We start from the raw sequence: 19,837 nt of genomic DNA on the forward strand, positions 1-19,837 counted from the left end.
TTGTGCTGGAATTCTCCAGTATCTTCCTGGCTTTCTTTATTCAGACTTGTGAGCACAGTGATTTCAAGCCTTTGTAGATGCAGGGCTCCTTGAAATAGCGGCTGTCCCTTGTTGTGATCAAGAGAAAATAAGACAGATCCCTCTGCCTCGAGTAAAGACGGAATCTCTGTAAATGGTTCCGCGTGAGGGGCTGGAGAATTGCCCCCTTTGGCCTTGCTGAAACAGCTCAAAGGGAACATTAAGGAACTTGGGGGGCATTGTGAGGTTGTTACACAGGGGATGTGGGTGACAGGGGTGGGGACTGAGTTTGAGATTCTACTTGATGGCATCTACTTGCTGCTTTTTCACTGGGATGCTGCTTAGGTCTGAAGGCATCTTCCCACGCAAGAGCCACTTGCATGGAAGTGTTTCTGCTGATACCAAAATGTGGCCTCTGGTTCCGCTCAGGTCATGATCTCTCGGGTCGTGAGTTCGAACCCCACGTCGGGCTCTGTGCTGACAGCTCAGAGCCTGGAGCCTGTTTCGGATTCTGTGTCTCCCTTTCTCTCTCTGGCCCTCCCCCGCTTGTGCTCTGTCTCTCAAAAGTAAATAAACATTAAAAAAAGGAAAAGATGTGCTGGGTTGGGCAAAGGGAGCAAATGCAGATGTTCTTTTGCCTCCACCATAGAGTCTGACGGACCTAGGTTCAAATCCCAGACATCTGTGCAGACTTAGACATGTGACTGTCCCTCTCTGAGCCTTAGTTTTCACTTCTGTGAACTGGGGATAATAAAGATACCCTTCCAAAGGGAGTTGGGCGGGGCGCCTGGGTGGCTCAGTCAGTTGAGCGTCCGACTTTGGCTCAGGTCATGATCTCGCAGTCTGTGAGTTCGAGCCCTGCGTCGGGCTCTGGGCTGACAGCTCAGAGCCTGGAGCCTGCTTCATATTCTGGGTCTCCCTCTCTCTCTCTCTGCCCTCTCCGGCTCATGCTGTCTCTCTCTGTCTCTCAAAAATAAATAAACACTAAAAAAAAAAAAAGAAAATTTAGAAAAAAAAGGGAGCTGGGCACTGAATGTTTTTGGCCGCCTAGCATCCCTCCCCTGTCCCAGTACAAGCACCTTGTCCCATCCTCTGGGGAGCTGTATCTCTTAGATTACAACCATGGCCTTCTAGTGAGACTGCTGACGTGCCTCTCCCCCCAGGGGGTACACGACCCTCTTCTGGCCAATCAGATTCCTTCCCTGAGAAGAGAGAAGTTCATGCTTCCCTTCTGTGGCAGCCAAGCTAGGAACATGCCAGCCTGGAGCTTCCAGTGGCCACGTCTCCTGCAGGTAGGGGAGCAGGCATGGCTGGATCCAGGTGTTCAGATGAAGTCCTTAGAGCTCCACCTTTGTCCATGTCATGGTTCCACTCTCCTCCAGGCTGGCACGGGTTCCATGCCCATCTGTGAAGCAGTTTCTCCAGCCAGGCTTTATTGGCTAGAAGGGCTCATTTATCCGCCTTAAAACATGAGCTGGGTGCCTGGATGGCTCAGTGGATTGAGCATCTGGATCTTGATATGGGCTCAGGTCATGATCTCACGGTCGTGGGATGGGGCCCTGAGTTGGGCTCTGTGCTGAGTGTGGAACCTGTTTGGGATTCTCTCTCTCCCTCTCTCTCTGCCCCTCCCCTGCTTACACACTCTCTCAAAATAAATAAAAATAAATTTCAAAACAAACAAAAAACATGGGCTAGTCAGAGAGCTGCTAGGGGTCAACTCTCAAGGAAAGATTAGGGTGCCACTCCCAAAGAAGGGCAGTGGGTCATGGTAGGCAGAAGCAACAGGTCGACTCCAGCATCCCTGACAGAGCATGTGCAAAGGATGGAAGAGTGAATGGCCTTCCACGGGCCCAGAATTCAGTATGGTGGAGGGAGAGGCCCGGAGGTGTTGGGTGTTTCACAAGAGAGAGGTTGGAGTAGGATCTGAAGGACTTCATGTTCCCCGAGTAAGAGCAAAGTCTCCATATCAGCGGGACTGTCTGCAGGGAGGGATGAGACACGTCCCCTCATCCCCACCCCAACACTGGACACATTTTTGCACAAACTCTTATACATATGGGCACTTACTAAATATTTGATTAGAAAAGAAATAATTCTCAAATTCTCCAAGAAAAAAGGAGTTATAAAGATGGAGGGTAGAGAAGGAGAATAGGCCTGTCTATTGAAAGATGCAGCATTTTTTAAAGTTGGGGTTTTTTTTTTAATTTTAAGTAATCTCTGCACACAACGTAGGGCTCAAACTCACAACCCCCAGATCGAGAGTCGCATGCTCCACCGACTGAGCCAGCCAGGTGCCCCTGAAAGATGTGGTATTTGAGGGACAGCTTGGACTCAGAATTGTCCTGCATCCTCTTTTTTTTTCTCCTCTTGGGAAATTTTTATTTGTTCATTTCTGGTATGAGGATGCTTTTCTCAGTGTCACTGGAGAAGAGGATGGTCCTCCCCTGGACCTGAGTCATGCGGGGCCACCCAATCATAGGCAGAAAGCTAGCCAGGACTGCGCTGAAGATGGCAGTTACATAGCCCCAGCCCAGCAGGCACTGGCCATTGCAGTACACAGAGGAGGTTCCACAGGCTTCCTTGGCAAGTGGGGAGTCCAGGCTGATGGGGAAAACCAGCAGGTCCACAATGGTGGCAGTGGCTAGAAATGGCAGGAAAGAACACCAGTGTGTCAGTCAAGGGGTTCTGGGCCAGTATCCATCCCTGGACTCACTGATCCACCCTCCCATCCACCCACTCATCCATCAGTCTATTCACTTACATATTCATCACCTTTCCTTTCATCCACCCATTACTCAACTAGCCTTCTACCCAACTGTCCATCTACTACTCACCCGTCCACTCATCTCTCCATCCCTCTATCCATTCGCTCATCCATCCATCTGCCCACTTAGCCACCTGCACCCCACCCATCCATCTACCCACCTAATCATCTGTCCATCTATCCACCCAACCATCCATCCATTCATCTACCCAACCATCCATCCATTTATCCATCCATCCATCCATCCACCCACCCAATCATCCATCCATCCATCCATCCATCCATCCATCATCCACTGATATATCCATGGATACACCCATAATTTCACCTACCCACTCGCTCATTTGTTAATTCACCAACCCACCTATCCATGCATGCATTCATGCATCGAAACTGTTGCAGGTGCTATAGTGGGCACTAATGATACTAAGGAAACGAGCTGGACACCTCCTCACTTTCAAGGCCCTTCCAAAGCAGGAGAATCACATGACCCCAGCTTCCTTTGCTGTTCTTCAGCCACATTGGTCTACTTACAGTTCTGTGAACGTGCCTTGCTTGTCTCCATGCTTTTGCCTCTGGTGTTCCATTACCTGGAATCCCCTTCTATATGTGACCAACTCCCATTCGTACTTCCAGACTCAGCTCAACTGATTCCTCTTCTGGGAAGACTTCTGTACACCCCTTCCACCCTCCTGGAGTTTTTCCTTGTGTCTTGCGCTCATCCCTATTATGTCAAACACCCCTTGAGTTGTAATCACTTGGTGTGCCCCACACGCACTAGACCCTGTGCAAGCCTAGGACAAGGACTATAGCTCCATCCATTGATTCAACAAATATTTAGCGGACGTCTATTGTGTGCAAAGCACCGTCCCAGGTGCTGGCGATGTCAAAGCAGACATGTCCTCGCTCTCAAGTAGCTGATGTTCTAATGGACGGAGATGAACAATAATCAAGCAGGCAGATACGGTAAGTGCTGTGAAGCATAGAGAACAAAGAATGAGGTAGGAGAATCTCAGGAGAGGGGAGCTCCCGTACCTAGGGTCACAGAAGACCTCACTGAGGCCGTGATATTTGAGCAGAGTAGGGGAGCAAGACCTGTAAGATCTGAGAAACGAGAATTCCAGACAGAGGGAACAAGCATGGTGTATCTGAGCAACAGAAAGCAAGCCATGTGGTTGGATCATGTTGAGCCTGGCAGAAGGGTCAAGAGGTGAGATTGGCGAGGGAATGAGGGTTTAATCAGGCGGAGCCTCACCGGCCATGACGAGGAGTGTGGATTTTACTCTGAGTGTAACAGGAAGTCACTGGAGGGTAGATAAGCCAGTCTGAGGGGCCCGATCTGATTTCAGTCTTAATAGGACCTGTTTGGCCAGCATAGCAGACAGATTCTAGGGGTCAAAGGTGGCAGCAGACAGACATGTGAGGTGGTTATCTCTCTAATCCAGGTGAGAGATGGTGGAGAATTAATTGAATGAGGGTTGCAGTGAAGGCCTGGGCTAGACCATCCAAAGCCTATGTATGAATTAGAGAAAAGCAACCCTTCTGGGGAGCTGCAGCCCTGCAATTTCACAGGGTAGCAAGTGGCACATATGCTAGATTTCTGCATCACTCAGCCCTCAGCTGGGCACCGCTGTGCAGTGCACAACCTGCCCAACTGTGTATGGTGGTCCTGGTAAAGAGGATACAAAGTGATGTGAGAGAAACAAAGGGCGGGGCAGACTATTAGGACTGGGTTTAGCTAAAGGCAGGAGAGGGTGATGTTAAGTATGCTGTTCCCTCCCCACCATTTCTGGCTTGCCAACAGACCAGGAAGTCTATAATCCTAGGATTTATCTCTGAGAATCAACACAGGAGGCCAGACTCTGCTCACAGGTTCGTTCATTCATTCACTGATTCATTCATTCCACAAACATGTCTGGAATGCTTATGATGTGCCAGTGGATTTACCTGCAGCTGCCTGCACCCCTGGCATTGGGCCACTGCCCCTTCTGAGACACAGCCCTTTGGGGGCCAGGGCCCAGGACAGGAGGAGAACTGCACTGAAGGCCGACAAGAGCCATCCTCCAAGGAGAACTGCAGCTGAGACCTGTCAGGAAGAAAGAGCAAGGAGGGTGTTGACTGGGACAGGTAGGGGCAGGTGCAGGTGTCTCTGCTTATTGGGTAGCTACTGAATCCTCAAAACCCCAAGAGGTCTGTACTATTATCACCCCCCATTTTACATATAAACAAACCGAGGTCCAAGGAGGTGGAGTCATTTGCCTCGGGGCACATAGCGAATTAAGTGGTAGAGCTAGACTTAAAATCCAGACTTACAACCACCATGCCCCACTTTACTGAGTACCTGCTATATGACAGGATCACCAGGAGAGGCACCAGTGTAATTAAAAGTTCCTTAGAGGTGCCGGACTGGGATTCCTGACCCATTTGGTAACATGCATCATAACTGAGACTTTCAACACCTTAGCTGCGGTTTTTAAATTTAGCGCTTAGAGGGTAGCCACGTAGCTGTGCGCAGGTTGTACACTGCACAACTCCTGGAGACGCAGTGGGATCATCATACATTTGCATATTGATTACAGTTGTTTTCCAGCAGATGGCAGTATAGTGTCCCAAAGAAGGGGAACCTTTTCCTAATTTGTGCTAAGGTACTAAATGGACATGGGGCTGCTTTCAGAATCATCCTGGATGTTTGCTAAAATGCAGATAGCCAGACTCTACCCCACACCTACAGAGTCAGAGGCTCAGTGTGGGGTAGGGTAGGCGGTGGGAACCAGAACTGAGCTAGGTAGATGCTGGGAACCCAGGGCCGCTGAAGTCTCAACCAGGAAATCATCCTCAGACACGCTGAGGAGCAGAGGGTCCCAGTGAAAGAATGGGGCTGGGGCTGGATCCGGAATAATGGGAGACTATTGTCCCCAGTTTGCAGAAATGGAAACTAAAGCTCAGAGAGGTCCAGTCACTTGCCCAAGGCCACACAGCCAGGAAATGGAACAGCAGGGATCCGAAATCCTCACTTCCCCAAACACACGACAGAGATGTGGGACATGATTATAGTCGGCACAATGAGAGAGTCGTTCCCACTTGTATCGTTCTCTATGTCCCTCCGAGAAGAGAGGTGCCTCAAGTGAGTTGGTTTAAAGAGAACCAGTAAAGGGGCGCCTGGGTGGCTCAGTCGGTTAAGCACCCAACTTCAGCTCAGATCATGATCTCACAGTTCGTGAGTTCGAGCCCCATGTCAGGCTCTGTGCTGACAGCTCGGAGCAGGGAACCTGCTTTGGATTCTGCGCCTCCCCCTCTCTCTGCTCCTCCCCTGCTCATGCTCTGTCTCTCTCTGTCTTTTAATAACAAATAAATGTTTTTAAAAATTAAAAAAAAAACCAGAGAACCAGCAAAGGTACAAGTGTGCAGGTGGGGCACAGACATGGTCAGAATCATGAAGGTGGGCTGCAGGTGACCTGAGTTGGAAATGCTATTAGGAAACGTGGGAGAAGATTCATTGGTCGATGGGTCTGATGTCTCTCAGACTTCAGAGCATCTGCTGGGAAGGAAGGTAATCGGAAGGGCTTCTTCCCACTGTCTTGACTACACCCCCTCCTCTCCGGGACTCCAGGGACCTGGGGCCTGGGAGGGGCATGGGGAGGGCAAGAAGGAAGGAGAAACCAGATGCAGGAATGCCTGCCAGGCACTCCAAAATGGGATGGTTAGGACCTCCCAAACCCTGTGCATGAGAAGTGCCCACGGCCTCTCCCACAAGCCGAAGGGAGAAAGCTCTAGGTAAACAGCAAATGAAGCACGGCTTTAAAAGAACGTAACAGCCAGAAGGGCCTTCACGCTGCGGGTTTGTCAGGCTTATTCTGAAGAACAGCATCATCCGGGTAGAAACTGTGGACGAGACACCATCCAAGTGTTCTTGGCTACAAGGAAAGGAGGCAGAGGGAGGAGAGGGGGGAAAGAGAAGAGAAGGAAGGGAGGATGGCGGGAGGAGGAGGAAAAGGATGACCGGAGTCCAGCCACCCCGTGTTCCATAAACACAGAAACCAAGGCCACTTCCCCATCCCTCCATGGAGTCGTTAAAATATGCCTAGTGATCCACGACTCCTCTTTTCCTGTCCATGCAACGCTCAAACGTACGCACTTAGGAAGGCCTCTGCAACGACAAAAAATATTCTCGTGAGATTTCTTTTCCCGTAACATACATCGTCAGTGACCGTAAGTTGACGGTGCCTGTAACCAGACATTCGTGCGCACAGAACTGGGGCACTGTGCTGCCTGACTCTGGTGCGGCCAGGCAGTAGCTGTGAGCCCTGGTGGGGCCCTCCGGGACCACATGTAGCAAACTATAGCTGGAATTGGAGAAATGATACTGGGGAAGCTCTGCAGCACCGTCGGGACATCGGAACCGGTCTTTGCCCTCAAAAACTTCTCCCCCCCGGGTCACCTGGGTGGCTCAGTCGGCTAAGCGTCCGACTTCGGCTCAGGTCATGGTCTGGCAGTCCGTGGGTTTGAGCCCCGCATCGGGCTCTGGGCTGACAGCTGGGAGCCTGGAGCCTGCTTTGGATTCTGTGTCTTCCTCTCTCTCTGGCCCACCCCCTCAAAAATAAACAAACATTTTTAAAAAAAAAAAAAAGAAGCTTCCCCCAGGAAGGAGCAGACCTTCCTGCTAAGAAAGCCCCCGTCCGAGCTGGCAAAGGACAAATCCCCACCCGCCCACTGCTGTGTGCCTTCAGACTTACCTCTGCTGGCAATCTTCTGAGAACGTGACGACCAGACTCACCCAGGCTGCCAATGCCACCTGCCAACTCTGTCTCTATTTTGCGGGCTTCTTTGGAAATCTAACTTTTTCTACGTAAAACCTGAAATTCTGACAGGTGCTCATTAGGTTAAATCGAGTTTTGCTTCTGCAGCCGAAAGCTAGTTGTTTCCCTTTGACCCATGTTTAGAGGCTGCTGGGGGGTGGACATCCATGAGAGGTCGCCATTGCCTGATGACTAAGGTTCTGAATGGTAGCCACGAGTTGGGACCGTGGAGGTCACGGGAGAGTAGTTGGGCGTCTGTGGGCACATTGGGGGTGAGAGCTGAGCAAGCTCAGTGGGGGTCAAGTTACAGGTATGAGCTCGAGTCAAATGGCTGACCATCTGGGGACCTTTCTTGTGTTGTGCCCTGGATCTGGGGGGATCATGCAGGCTATTTGCAAAAGTGGCCTCAATTATTTCTGTGATGGTATCCATTCTCCTTTTCCATGTCCCTCTGCAAAGCCACCCACCAAATGGTAGAGTCTATTTTCCCTTCCTTTGAATCTGAGCTCAGCCATGTGACTTACCCTGAGCAACAGAACAGAGCAGAAATGACTTTATGCCAATTGCAAGCCTAGGTCTCAAAAGGCCTTGCATACTTCTGCTTGCTCTCTTGAAAAACTGCCACCATGGCCACATAAACAAGCCTGAGCTGGCCTACCAGGGGATGAGAGATACATGGCCCGGTTTCCCCTACTCTCCTGGCCAACAGTCAAGCCAACTGTCGGAGGCAGAATTGCCTCACTGGCCTTTGGCTGACCACAAACACATGAAGAAGTCCATCTCAGACCAGAAGAACCTCTCAGATGAATGCGGCCCATAATGTCAACCCACAGAATTGAGAGCTAATAAATAAATGGCAGTGTGAGGCCACTAAGTGTTGGGGTGGTTTGTTACGTGGCATTATTCATGGTGACAGCTAACTGATACAAGGGGGTAAGAAGTGCTTCACCTGCCTTGCACCTCCTGGGGCAAGACCAGGCAGCTATCATGAGGCTCTGTCCCCATCTGGGTATGGGCCACTGGGGTGCGGTTGGGAGGACACAGTCTCCAAAAGCAAACCTTTCTTCCCTATGCATTAAAAAAATTCCCGAAACACAGAAATGAAAAAATAACCCATAGTCACACATTTCTCTGTTTATATATATTTTCTCTCTATATAGACACAACTCTTCAGTAAACAGTTACAGGATATGTTGGCAACACTGAGAGAAGGAGGAGGGCACTCCACGGACAGAATGACTCCCACGCACTCGATTCCCGGACACAAGGACGCACGATGTACGGAGACCAAAATAAACACCGTAAGCTGAACAAATAGGAGTTGTTCCAAATCACAACCACGGACACTTCTCTGGAACACCACGAGAGAAGGCGGAGAAGAGATTGTGTGCTATACTTTGGGACTAGTCTGTCGAGAAAAATAAATCAGAATCGGAAGGTCTGGGACCTGGGTCTTGCTAAAATAATGTCCTCTGTAACAAAGAGTTGAGTGGCTAGGAAAACTTTGATCTGGACGTGTTTTCCTCGTCTTGGGAAGGTGGGGACCAGAGCCAGGAGGTGCAATTTTCCCAGAGAACATTCTTCAGAGGCAAGGGACACTTAGGTCTCGTCCGTCCTGCTCAGGAGGCCCCATGTGGGAGACTGGGGGGTTGGGATGCAGTTGAAGGCACTGGGGCCCAGGGGCGAGCCTTCACAAGCACGCAGAGTAGGGGTTCCTCCCCCTCCTGGTTTGCTCAGGACAGAGGACTAATGTACCCTCTCTGTGAATGCTTCCTTGTGCTTATGAGTCTCCTCCCCTCTCCAAAATCCTACCTTCCATTCTGGGGAGGAGCCTTCCAACCTGACTCTGTTTCTCCCACGTGTGTTCTCAGAAAAGAGCTGGCAGGACTGCTCTATCAAAGGAGAGGTAGGCAGGGTGAACCAGCTAACTCGGGGTCTGTTTGTGACTGGCGACCCTTTGTGTGAAGACGCGGAGGGGACCACTTCCAGACTTAGCCATCCATGTTCCGGGGGCCAGTTCATCAGCATATTTTCCAAGGAAAACACCCATCACAGTCTACTCTGGCGGACCTCTGCCTTCCTGTTCTTCCTTTGTCCTGAGTGATCAAAGGCACCTAGGGAAAAGCCAGCTTCCCCCACCTCCCTTGAAGTGGCGGCCACTCACACACACCTTCCAAACTTCTGGAGCATCAGACCCAAAGTGCAGAAGGAGAGGCGAGATCTTCCCTAGGAGGTGAAGAAACGGATGTGGACTCCACTCTGCCTGGAGGGCTTTGGGCGGGACCTTGGGCTAACTCACACCTACCACACTTCTCACTGTTCTGCCCTTCTGCCCTTCCCTCCCTCTCCGGGGAGCCTCTCAGGCAGATGTTTTCTTGAAAAGAAGGAAAGAAGTCTCTCCTGGGGTCAGGTGGAGGAGAAAAAAAATGAGAGACCACAACAAACAGAATCCAGGTCCCAAGAGAGATGTGGACTCCTGTGTGTCTTTTCTAAGTGGGAGAAAGCCTCAGGAGCAGGTGGTTAAACAAAAGGGGGGGAAGGAGATACACTTGCAGCCCCTCCTCTACGCCACTGGTTCTCAAGTGGGGACATGTGGCAAAATCTGCAAACCCTTCGGGTTGTCACAGCTGGGTTGGGGAGGGGGCGCTACTGGCATCTTGCAGGCAGAGGCCAGCGATGCTGCTTACCTTCCAACAATGCACAGGACGACCCCTCTTAGAAGACGGTTCACCCAGCACCCTGTCAACCGTGCCGAGGGAGGTGCAGAAACTCTGCTCCAGGCCTGCCTGCCGGCCATGTTCTGGAACATCTCCAGAGGCCCCTTTCAGAGTATAGAGGTAGCCCCACAGACCTCTCCTACACTAGTTCCCCAAGAAAAACTCCTTCTCCAAGTCTCCCCTGACAGAACAGTTTGGAGGGGTTGGGACAGAATAAGAGAGAGGCAACCATTCTGGAGACCACAAACGAAACTGTTCCCTCCATCCACTGACGTACCCCAACTCCCACAAGGGAGAAATCCCAGACTTGGACAATCTTTGGTCAAACAGGAAAACGTAAGGCTGAACTCAAGGGGCAAACCCTCGATCCCACCTGCCTGGCGGCCAAAGTTGGGGCAGTTTCTCTCTGCACAGAAGTCCATGCTCACGAACAGACACCAGGACCTCGCTCCCGGGGCAGCCGGGAGGAAAAGCGGGCTGGACAGGTGGGTGGCGGCACGGCTGACAGGGCCGGGGTGAGGTGGCCCTCACTTGTTCTCAATCAGAGTCTGCACCTTGTACACGAGGTCCCGGGCCAGCTTCAGGACGTGTTTGGTGTTGTGCCGCTCAGCCATTTCTGAAAGAGCAGAAGGCAAAAATCTCATGAGCCTCCTTCTGTGTCCATCCTTAGGTCACTTGCAGCTTCTAGAAGGGAGGGGGGGGTGTCCCTGGGGCATCCTCCTCCTCCTCCTCATCTGGCATCATCTCCAGAGGAGTTCCAGAAGCAGACACTTTGGAGAAGGCCTGCATCTCTGGGCCTTAGTTTCCTCATCTGTAAAATGGGGATTGCAACAGCATCTACTTCACAAGGCTGCCGTGAGATCAAACGACATGATGTTGGCTCACAGTGCTTGAAAAGAGTTACATCTTCCCACTCGCCTTGCCTCGTGTAAACACGATGACTGGGAACCTTTTGAGAAAACCATGCTGGGCACATTGCAGGTGTTAAAAGATGCAAAAGAAGGAAGCAACAGGAGAGGGGGGAGCAAAAAAAAATTTTATTAAGTGCCACATAAATACCTAGGAATAAACCTAACCAAAGATGTCAAAGATCTGTATGCTGAAAACTATAGAAAGCTTATGAAGGAAACTGAAGAAGATACAAAGAAATGGAAAAACATTCCGTGCTCATGGGTTGGAAGAATAAATATTGTTAAAATGTCAATACTACCCAAAGCAATCTACACATTCAATGCAATCCCAATCAAAATTGCACCAGCATTCTTCTCGAAGCTAGAACAAGCGATCCTAAAATTTGTATGGAACCACGAAAGACCCCAAATAACCAAAGTAATATTTAAAAAAAAATTTTTTTTAGTCTTTATTATTCATTTTTGAGAGAGGGAGAGAGTATGAGCAGGGGAGGGGCAGAGAGAGAGGGAGACACAGAATCTGAAGCAGGATCCAGGCTCCAAGCTGGTAGCACAGAGCCCAATGTGGGGCTCGAACCCATGAACCGTGCGATCATGACGTGAGCCGAAGTCGGACGCTTAACTGACTGAGCCACCCAGACACCCCTAAAGTAATATTGAAGAAGAAGACCAAAGCGGGCATCACAATCCCAGACTTTAGCCTCTACTACAAAGCTGTAATCATCAAGACAGTATGGTATTGGCACGAAAACAGACACATAGACCAATGGAATAGAACAGAGACTCCAGAACTGGACCCACAAATGTATGGCCAACTCATCTTTGACAAAGCAGGAAAGAATATCCAATGGAAAAAAGACAGTCTCTTTAACAAATGGTGCTGGGAGAACTGGACAGCAACGTGCAGAAGAATGAAACTAGAGAACTGTCTTACACCGTTCACAAAAATAAACTCAACATGGATGAAGGACCTGACTGTGAGACAGGAAACCATCAAAACCCTAGAGAAGAAAGCAGGCAACAACCTCTTTGACCTCAGCCGCAGCAATTTCGCACTTGACACATCTCCAAAGGCAAGGGAATTAAAAGCAAAAATGAACTACTGGGACCTCATCAAGATAAAAAGCTTCTGCACTGTAAAGGAAGCAATCAACAAAACTAAAAGGCAACCGATGGAATGGGAAAAGATATTTGCAAGTGACATATCAGCTAAAGGGCTAGTATCCAAAATCTATAAAGAACTCACCAAACTCCACACCTGAAAAACAAATAATCCCATGAAGAAAATGGGCAGAAGACATGAATAGACACTTTTCTAAAGAAGACATCCAGATGGCTAACAGGCACATGAAAAGATGCTCAATGTCGCTCCTCATCAGGGAAATACAAATCAAACCACACTGAGATACCACTTCACGCCAATCAGAGTGGCTAAAATGAACAAATCAGGAGACTACAGATGCTGGCGAGGATGTGGGGAAATGGGAATCCTCTTGCACTGTTGGTGGGAATGCAAACTGGTACAGCCGCTCTGCAAAACAGTGTGGAGGTTCCTCAAAAAATTAAAAATAGAATTACCCTATGACCCAGCAATAGCACTGCTAGGAATTTACCCAAGGGATACAGGAGTGCTGATGCATAGGGGCACTTGCACCCCAATGTTTATAGCAGCACTCTCAACAACATCCAAATTATGGGAAGAGCCTAAATGTCCATCAACTGACGAATGGATTTATATATACAATGGAATACTACTTGGCAATGAGAAAGAATGAAATCTGGCCATTTGTAGCAACATGGATGGAACTGGAGAGGGTTATTCTGAGTGAAATAAGTCATAGAGAGAAAGACAGATACCGTATGTTTTCACTTATATGCGGATCCTGAGAAACTTAACAGAAGACCAGGGGGAAGGAGAAGGGGGAAAAAAAGTTACACAGAGAGAGGGAGGTAAACCATAAGAAACTTAAATACTGAGAACAAACTGAGGGTTGATGGGGGGTGTGGGAGAGGGGAGGGTGGGTGATGGGCATTGAAGAGGGCACCTGTTGTGATGAGCACTAGGTGTTTTATGGAAACCAGTTTGACAATAAATTATATATATATACACACACATATATATATAAGTGGAAATGCCTAGTGACTTTGACAATACTATATTTATACTATATTAAATATTATATATTGTATACTAAATGCTAAATAAAAATGTAGCCAATACTAAATAAATAAATAAATAAATAGCGAGCCACATAAAATGATCGGATCTTGAAAGCGGAATAATCCTAAACCTAGACGTTTATCATAAAGAAATCATTTATTGGATTGGGGCGCCTGGGTGGCTCAGTCAGTTGAGCGTCCAACTCTTGGTTTTGGTTCAGATCATGATCTCACAGTTCATGAGTTCAAGCCCTGCATCAGGCTCTGTGCTCACAGTGCGGACCCTGCTTGGGCTTCTCTCTCTCTTCCTTTCTCTACCCGTCCCTGCGTGCACACATACACACACACACACACACACTCTCTCTCTTTCTCTCTCAAAATAAGCAAATAAAACTTAAAAAAAAATCATTTACTGGATGAAAAAAAAAAGGGCCTTAAGACCATGGTTCCCAAACTGGCTACCAAGGTACCCCAGGGTGTCACTTTTGTACATTGTGAGGAAAACATAATGATATTCCGTATCTGTTCAACACCACATAAACTGGTAGCATCAGGGAGGTCACACACTGGCCTACATGCCTATCAATGACTTCATATCTTTGTAACGCTAGGTTTTCTGTAAGCAGTTAAGCAAGTTTGAGAAAAAGCAAAAACCATGAGAAAATCACTGTGAAACAGGAAATACATGAAGGTGAGGGTGTCTAATCTGGTTCCAGTGTTTGAGAAGCTGTGCAATGCCGAACAGGTGCACATATCCCATTAATTGTTGTGCTTATTTAAGAATGACATAAAGAGGCGCCTGGGTGGCTCAGTCGGTTGAGCATCTGACTCTTGGTTTCTTTCGGCTCAGGTCATGAAATCAGTTTCGTGAGTTTGAGACCTGTGTCTGGCTCTGTGCTGACTGCACGGAGCCTGCTTTGGAATCTCCCTCTCTCCCTGCCCCTCTCACACTCGTGGTGTCTCTGTCTCCCTCAAAAATAAGTAAATAAACTTACAAAAAAAGAGAATGACATAAAGATATTATTTTCTTTGGACCAACAGGTATCATTTTTGCAAACAGCTGCTAAGTTGTTGGGATATAAATAGTTATCAAGTGGTTTGGATCTAACTACTTGCTAAATGGAACTTTTGGCCTGGGGTGCTGTGAAAATTTTATAGAGGCATAAAGGGCACTTTGTTTTCTCAATCACACCCTCAAACTGAAAACAATCTAGCTACCCAACAATAGGGACGGTTCCTTATGCTGCAGACAGTGGCTATAGGGACACTCGACAGCCTTAAAAAATGATTAAATGGAAGACACTTGTTAAAGTATTAAATGAGGGGCCCTGGGTGGCTCAGTCGGTTAAGTGTCCAACTTCTGCTCAGGTCATGATCTCGTGGTTCGTGAATTCGAGCCCCGCGTCGGGCTCTGTGCTAACAGCTTGGAGCCTGGAACCTGCTTCTGATTCTGTCTCCCTCTCTCTCCGGCCCTTCCCCTCTTGAGCTCTGTCTCTCTCTCTCTCTCTCAAAAATAAGTAAACATTAAAAAAATTTAAAAATTTAAAGTATTAAGTGGAAAAAATGGGATACAATTGGATTCTGTGATGGTAACAAATACATGACTGGAAAAGATGAGAGGGGAAAAAAAGGTTTTCTATTGAACCCACTAAATGCCATGTGGTTTCTTGGGTTGGAAAATGTTGGAGCAGAAAAAGGGCATCAGGTGAAATCAAAGTCTGTAGTTTCGTTAATAGTAATGTACTGATGTTAATTTCTTAGTCATGAGAAAAGTTCTAGGACCGGGCAACGCAGAGACCCGAGGGGTGGCTGAGTGAAGGAGGGCAGGAATTCTTTGTACTATATCTGCAACTTCTCTGTAAATCTACAGTTATTCCAAAATAAAAAGCTTATTAAAGAAAAATCATGTTTCTGGGGTAAGGTCAAAGGTGGCTTTTTTTTTCTTCCTTCTTTTGCTTTAGGTTTTAAAAAATTAAAATTTTTTTTAATCTTTAAGAAGCCTCCACGTCCAATGTGGGGCTGGGACTCATGACCCTGAGATCAAGAGTCTCATGCTCTACCGACTGAGCCAGCCAGGCACCCTCCCTCTTTAAAAAAATTTTTTTTTGTCTTAAAACATTAAAAAATATTTTTTAATGTTTGGTTTTGAGAGAGAGAGAGAGAGAGAGAGAGAGACACCAAGCGGGGAAAGGGCAGAGAGAGAGGGAGACTCAGAATCTGAAGCAGGCTCCAAGCTGTCAGCACAGAGCCTGATGTGGGGCTCGAACTCACAGACCCCAAGATCATGACTTGAGCTGAAGTCAAATACTTAACTGACTAAGCCACCCAGGCACCCCTTATTCTTAAAAAAATTTTAAATAGTGATAACAGTAGCAATAGCTTCCAGCTATGGGGCCCCTCATATGAGCTGGGTATCATGTGATAGGCTTTATCCATGTTGTCTCATTTAATTGTCCGAACATCTCTGTGAGGGAGGTGTTAGTAGCATTCTACCTCAAGGAATCTGAAGCCCAGAGACATAAAGTCAGTGGCCCAAAGTCACACAGCACCCGAGTGGCTGGGATCAGAATCCATTATCTGTCTGATTTCAATGACTGTGCCCTTCTCATGCCACTTCAAATGCCTTCCCATGCCTGCTTTTGTACATATCAACCCTCCGAAGCAGACGCTCTTATTCCATTTTACAGATGAAGAAGCAGATGGGAAACGGCTTATCTGTGGGCATAGCTGGCTGGTGGGAGAGCCAGGGTTTGCCCATTTCAACATTCAAATTGCTCATTTCAACATTCATGCTCCTTCTGCTAGATTCTTGAGAAAAATGCATTCTCAGTGTTACAAGATGTCAACCCCTCCATTTGGAAACAGACATAAGAAGTGGGTGGAACCCCCCCATATCCCCTCTGAGGCCCCACGAAGGGGCCTGTCAGAAGCCCGCACCCCTCAGATGACACTGTAGTCATGTGGATACCGTTAAAGAATTTGATGATGTCTGTGAAATCCATATTGTTCTCCAAGATGATGTCACGTAGACCTCCACCAGAGCCAGCGCGATGAACAGGATGTAGTGGGCGGACGAGACGTGCTTGGCTGCCCAGATGGTCTCCCAGACAGAGAAGATGTCATCATAGACAAATTCTGCGTGAGACACCAGTACGCACATGCGTGGGGAGAGGGTCAGCCACAGAGCTCACGGTGCTGCCCTCCCTCTGGGAAAATCCTACGCCAGCTGTGTCCTTCCTTCACTTCTGTCCTAGCACTGCAGAAAGCAGGCAGAACTCAGGTCAGGAGGTAGGAGACCCAGACTCTGTCATTTGACCATTGGAAGCCTCCGTTTTCCCCATCTGTAGAGGAGGTTATGCAGACTAGGGGGGATGTAAGTTTCCAGCTTCTGGAAGGGGAGGAACCCGGCATAATTGGGTCTGATTTACACCGACCTGTCCCTGCCCTTTGACTAGCATCCCCTTTTTCTCCCTGCACCTTGTATCTCCTTAGCACCCAGGGGGGTATTCTCTTACTCCTGTACAAATGCGGAGCTGGCTGTTGCCTCTGGGGCTAGTCAAGAAACTGGAGAGAGCAATGGTTGAGAGCAAGGCTTCCTATGTCCACTAAACTCAGTCTGAATCCAGCCCCACCACTTGCTGGCAAGGTGACCTTGGGCTAGCCCAAGCCTCTACCAAGAGCCTCGCTCTCTCCTCCTCTGTACGTGGGGTGAGGCTTGCAAAGATAATACATACAAATGGCTCAGCACACACTGCCTGGCGCGTTAAAAACGCCTTCCCGCAGGGTAGATACTCTTATGAGCATCACTCCGACTCTGCACAATAGCAGTGTGCTGTGCCCCACGTCATTTCCAAGTCACATGTGCACCATGCTGCGTGAGCTTCGGGCACCTTGTCTCTGAAAGGCAGCAGAATAGAATGGAAGGGAACTAACTGGGCTTGGGGGCTAGACAGAGGCGGCCTAAGATCCTGGCTCTACCGGTCCTACCTCTGAATTCGATTTTCAGCCTTGGCTTCCCCATCTGTAAAATGGGGACTGTAATGTGGCGGGGTCCCCTCCCTAAGGAAGGACAAAAAACCTCAAGGCAACCTGGCTAATGTGTGTACATGACAACATCCCTCACGACCTTGTGACATGAGACCCCTTAATCTGACCGCATGTTTGTGTGTTCCCACGTATGGGAGACACAGAGGTGAAACATATATAAAAAAAACTACGCCACGTGGCGTTCGAGGCTCGGTTCTTCGGGTACGAACCCAACTGAGCGGTGCTGGCGGGAATAAAGCTGCTTCCTGGAAAGAAAAGCCTGGGTGTCACGACTCTCTGTGCGAGAATCCTGCTCCAGTAACAACACCTACTGCGCGGTGTCACTGAGAAATAAGGCAGGCGAGCCAACAGTCACAGTGCGGTAACTGGGTGTTACTCTCTTCCTCTGGCTCTGCTGCAACACCCCCGCCCTCGCCTCCTCGGTACCTGTTCCCTGAGGGTCTGCTGCCAAGCCTCTGGGAACAAGACCCCAGTTTGAAGTCCATACCTCGCTTGAAATCCAGCAGGAACCAGCGGTAGCAGAAGTAGAAGTGAGTGTAGCCCCGTTCTGATGCATCAACTCAAAGAGCTCGGAGTCCAGAATCTGCCAGCGGGAGAAAAGGTTGGCGTCAGCCTCCCGGCAAGGGCTGGACCCGAGGGGACAGAATGAGGGCACATCCTCATCCCAGACCCCACTACAGCCCCTACAACCAGGTGGAGCTAAAAAACAGGCAGAAGATTTGAAGTGAAAATCAACCCAGCTCAAGTCAACCCCAGTGACTTCTCTAAAGACCTGCAAGTAAAGATCCACAAAGCACATGACAGATGCTCAAGTGGGATGAGTCAGGAAAATGCGAATCTAAACCGTAATGAGACACCACTGCACACACGCTAGGATGGCAAGAACCAGAATGATGGACAACCAAGTGTCAGTGAGGAAGGAGAGAAGCTGGGACTCCGGCACGTGGCCGGTGGGAACGTAACACGGTGCAGCTGTCACCTCACTCCTGAGTGTATCATCAAGAGAAATGAAAACATCTGTCCACATGAAAACCTGTAAGCGAATCTTCCCAGCAGCACAATCCACGAGAGCCAAAAAGTGGAAACCACCCAAATGTCCATGAATGAACGATGGGATGAACAAAATGGAATGAACTGGCTTGTGCTGCATTACACGAAGTGTGGTTCTGAAGTTGATTTGGGGTCCATCAGGCTGAGCTGGAATAAGTTATACTGTTGAACGGGACTGGGTCATACCTGGATCAGCGACCTCATGTTGGCAAAGTGTGTGTCCATGGCGCCCCCATGGGGAAAGTTCTGGTTCATCCTCTTCATGAGCTCCGTGAAGCAGCTGAAGGCCAGGGCCTCTGGGGAAAGAGCACAGCAGAAACGGCCAATGCTGCCACTGCCCAAGGAACCCCAAGCTCCCAAGGTGATCCCAAGGTCGAAGGCTCCAAGCTGGTTCTGGAAACCCACAGCCGAAGGACAAACATAGAGACGATGGAGTGTTAGCGTATTGCACTTCAGGGGATGTTCTGCAATCTAAATACATACTTCCCTCCTTGGAGGGGTTGAAATAGCCTTTCTTTTAGGAAATAATGGTGATACCAGATGCTCTTTTTCTAAAAGATCCTTAGTTGCCAATTGGTACCATCTGCGATCTCTTTCCTTCAACTCTGTATGTCAGCATCCTATTCCTTCTTCTAGAACTTTATGAAGGGAATAATCAAGTATGTATTTCTTATCTGTAGCGTCTTCCACTCAGTATATATACTTAAAAAAATTTTTTTTAATGTTTATTTATTTTTAACAGAGAGCGAGAGCGAGAGTGAGAGCGAGAGAGAGAGCATGAGCAGAGGAGGGGCAGAGAGAGAGGGAGACACAGAATCCGAAGCAGGCTCCAGGCTCTGAGCTGTCAGCACAGAGCCCGACACGGGGCTCAAACTCACAGACCGCGAGATCACGACCTGAGCCGAAGTCGGACGCTCAACTGACTGAGCCACCCAGGCGCCCCAGTATATATACTTTTAGATGCTTTAGTGTATTAGTGCATGCATGTGTATTGCTGACTGGTATTCCATTGTATGACTAGAGCACAATTTATTCTTTTCTTGTTGACATTTACATTATTTAGTTTGGTGGTTTTATGGATTTTAAGCTCAATGAACATTTAATGTATAAAAAAATAAAAGAAAATAATTAAAGATCCCTAATTTGCTCTGATAAAAAGTTGATGATGTTTTTTTGGTCCCCAAACTTTTTTTTTTTCTTTTTCAAAATTCTACCAGTTCATGAAATTCTCAAGTCTGGGAATCACTGGATTAAAACAGCAATTGTCAATACTGGAAAGGCGCTGACAGGCATTATGCAGAGAAAGAGTCCAATAACTCTGGGAAATGCTAGAGAGTGACTACATATATTGAAAAGTAAAGGCTCTGAGAAGTC

The 19,837-nt window shown here is 48.4% G+C and overlaps 2 protein-coding genes across 2 annotated transcripts in view; both read right to left on the reverse strand.

The window, feature by feature from the left end:
• Positions 1 to 2,370: 2,370 nt before the first annotated feature.
• Positions 2,371 to 5,104, reverse strand: LOC123381383 (transmembrane protein 211-like). Its single transcript, XM_045042086.1, has 3 exons — positions 5,096 to 5,104; positions 4,730 to 4,868; positions 2,371 to 2,659 (listed from the first exon to the last, which is right to left on the reverse strand). Exons 1-3 carry the CDS (start codon positions 5,102 to 5,104, stop codon positions 2,397 to 2,399), a joined length of 411 nt encoding a protein of 136 aa, XP_044898021.1. The 3' UTR covers positions 2,371 to 2,396.
• Positions 5,105 to 8,700: 3,596 nt separating this feature from the next.
• Positions 8,701 to 19,837, reverse strand: part of SGSM1 (small G protein signaling modulator 1) — a 95,941-nt gene continuing 84,804 nt past the window's right edge. The window contains 6 exon segments of the mRNA XM_045041235.1: positions 8,701 to 10,911; positions 16,335 to 16,391; positions 16,394 to 16,501; positions 17,901 to 17,954; positions 17,957 to 17,996; positions 18,650 to 18,759. Of these exon segments, the coding sequence (XP_044897170.1) occupies positions 10,823 to 10,911; positions 16,335 to 16,391; positions 16,394 to 16,501; positions 17,901 to 17,954; positions 17,957 to 17,996; positions 18,650 to 18,759 (458 nt within the window). The 3' untranslated portion in view covers positions 8,701 to 10,822.

The sequence above is a fragment of the Felis catus genome, chromosome D3, assembly GCF_018350175.1.
Source record: "Felis catus isolate Fca126 chromosome D3, F.catus_Fca126_mat1.0, whole genome shotgun sequence".
Classification (NCBI taxonomy): Eukaryota; Metazoa; Chordata; class Mammalia; order Carnivora; family Felidae; genus Felis; species Felis catus.

What these genes read in the sequence shown, in the direction of transcription:
- LOC123381383 (XM_045042086.1), bottom strand. An exon ending in AGGGGTGCAGGCAGCTGCAG is followed by an intron (nt 2,660 to 4,729) that starts GTAAATCCACTG and finishes TGCCATTTCTAG; the next exon opens with CCACTGCCACCATTGTGGAC.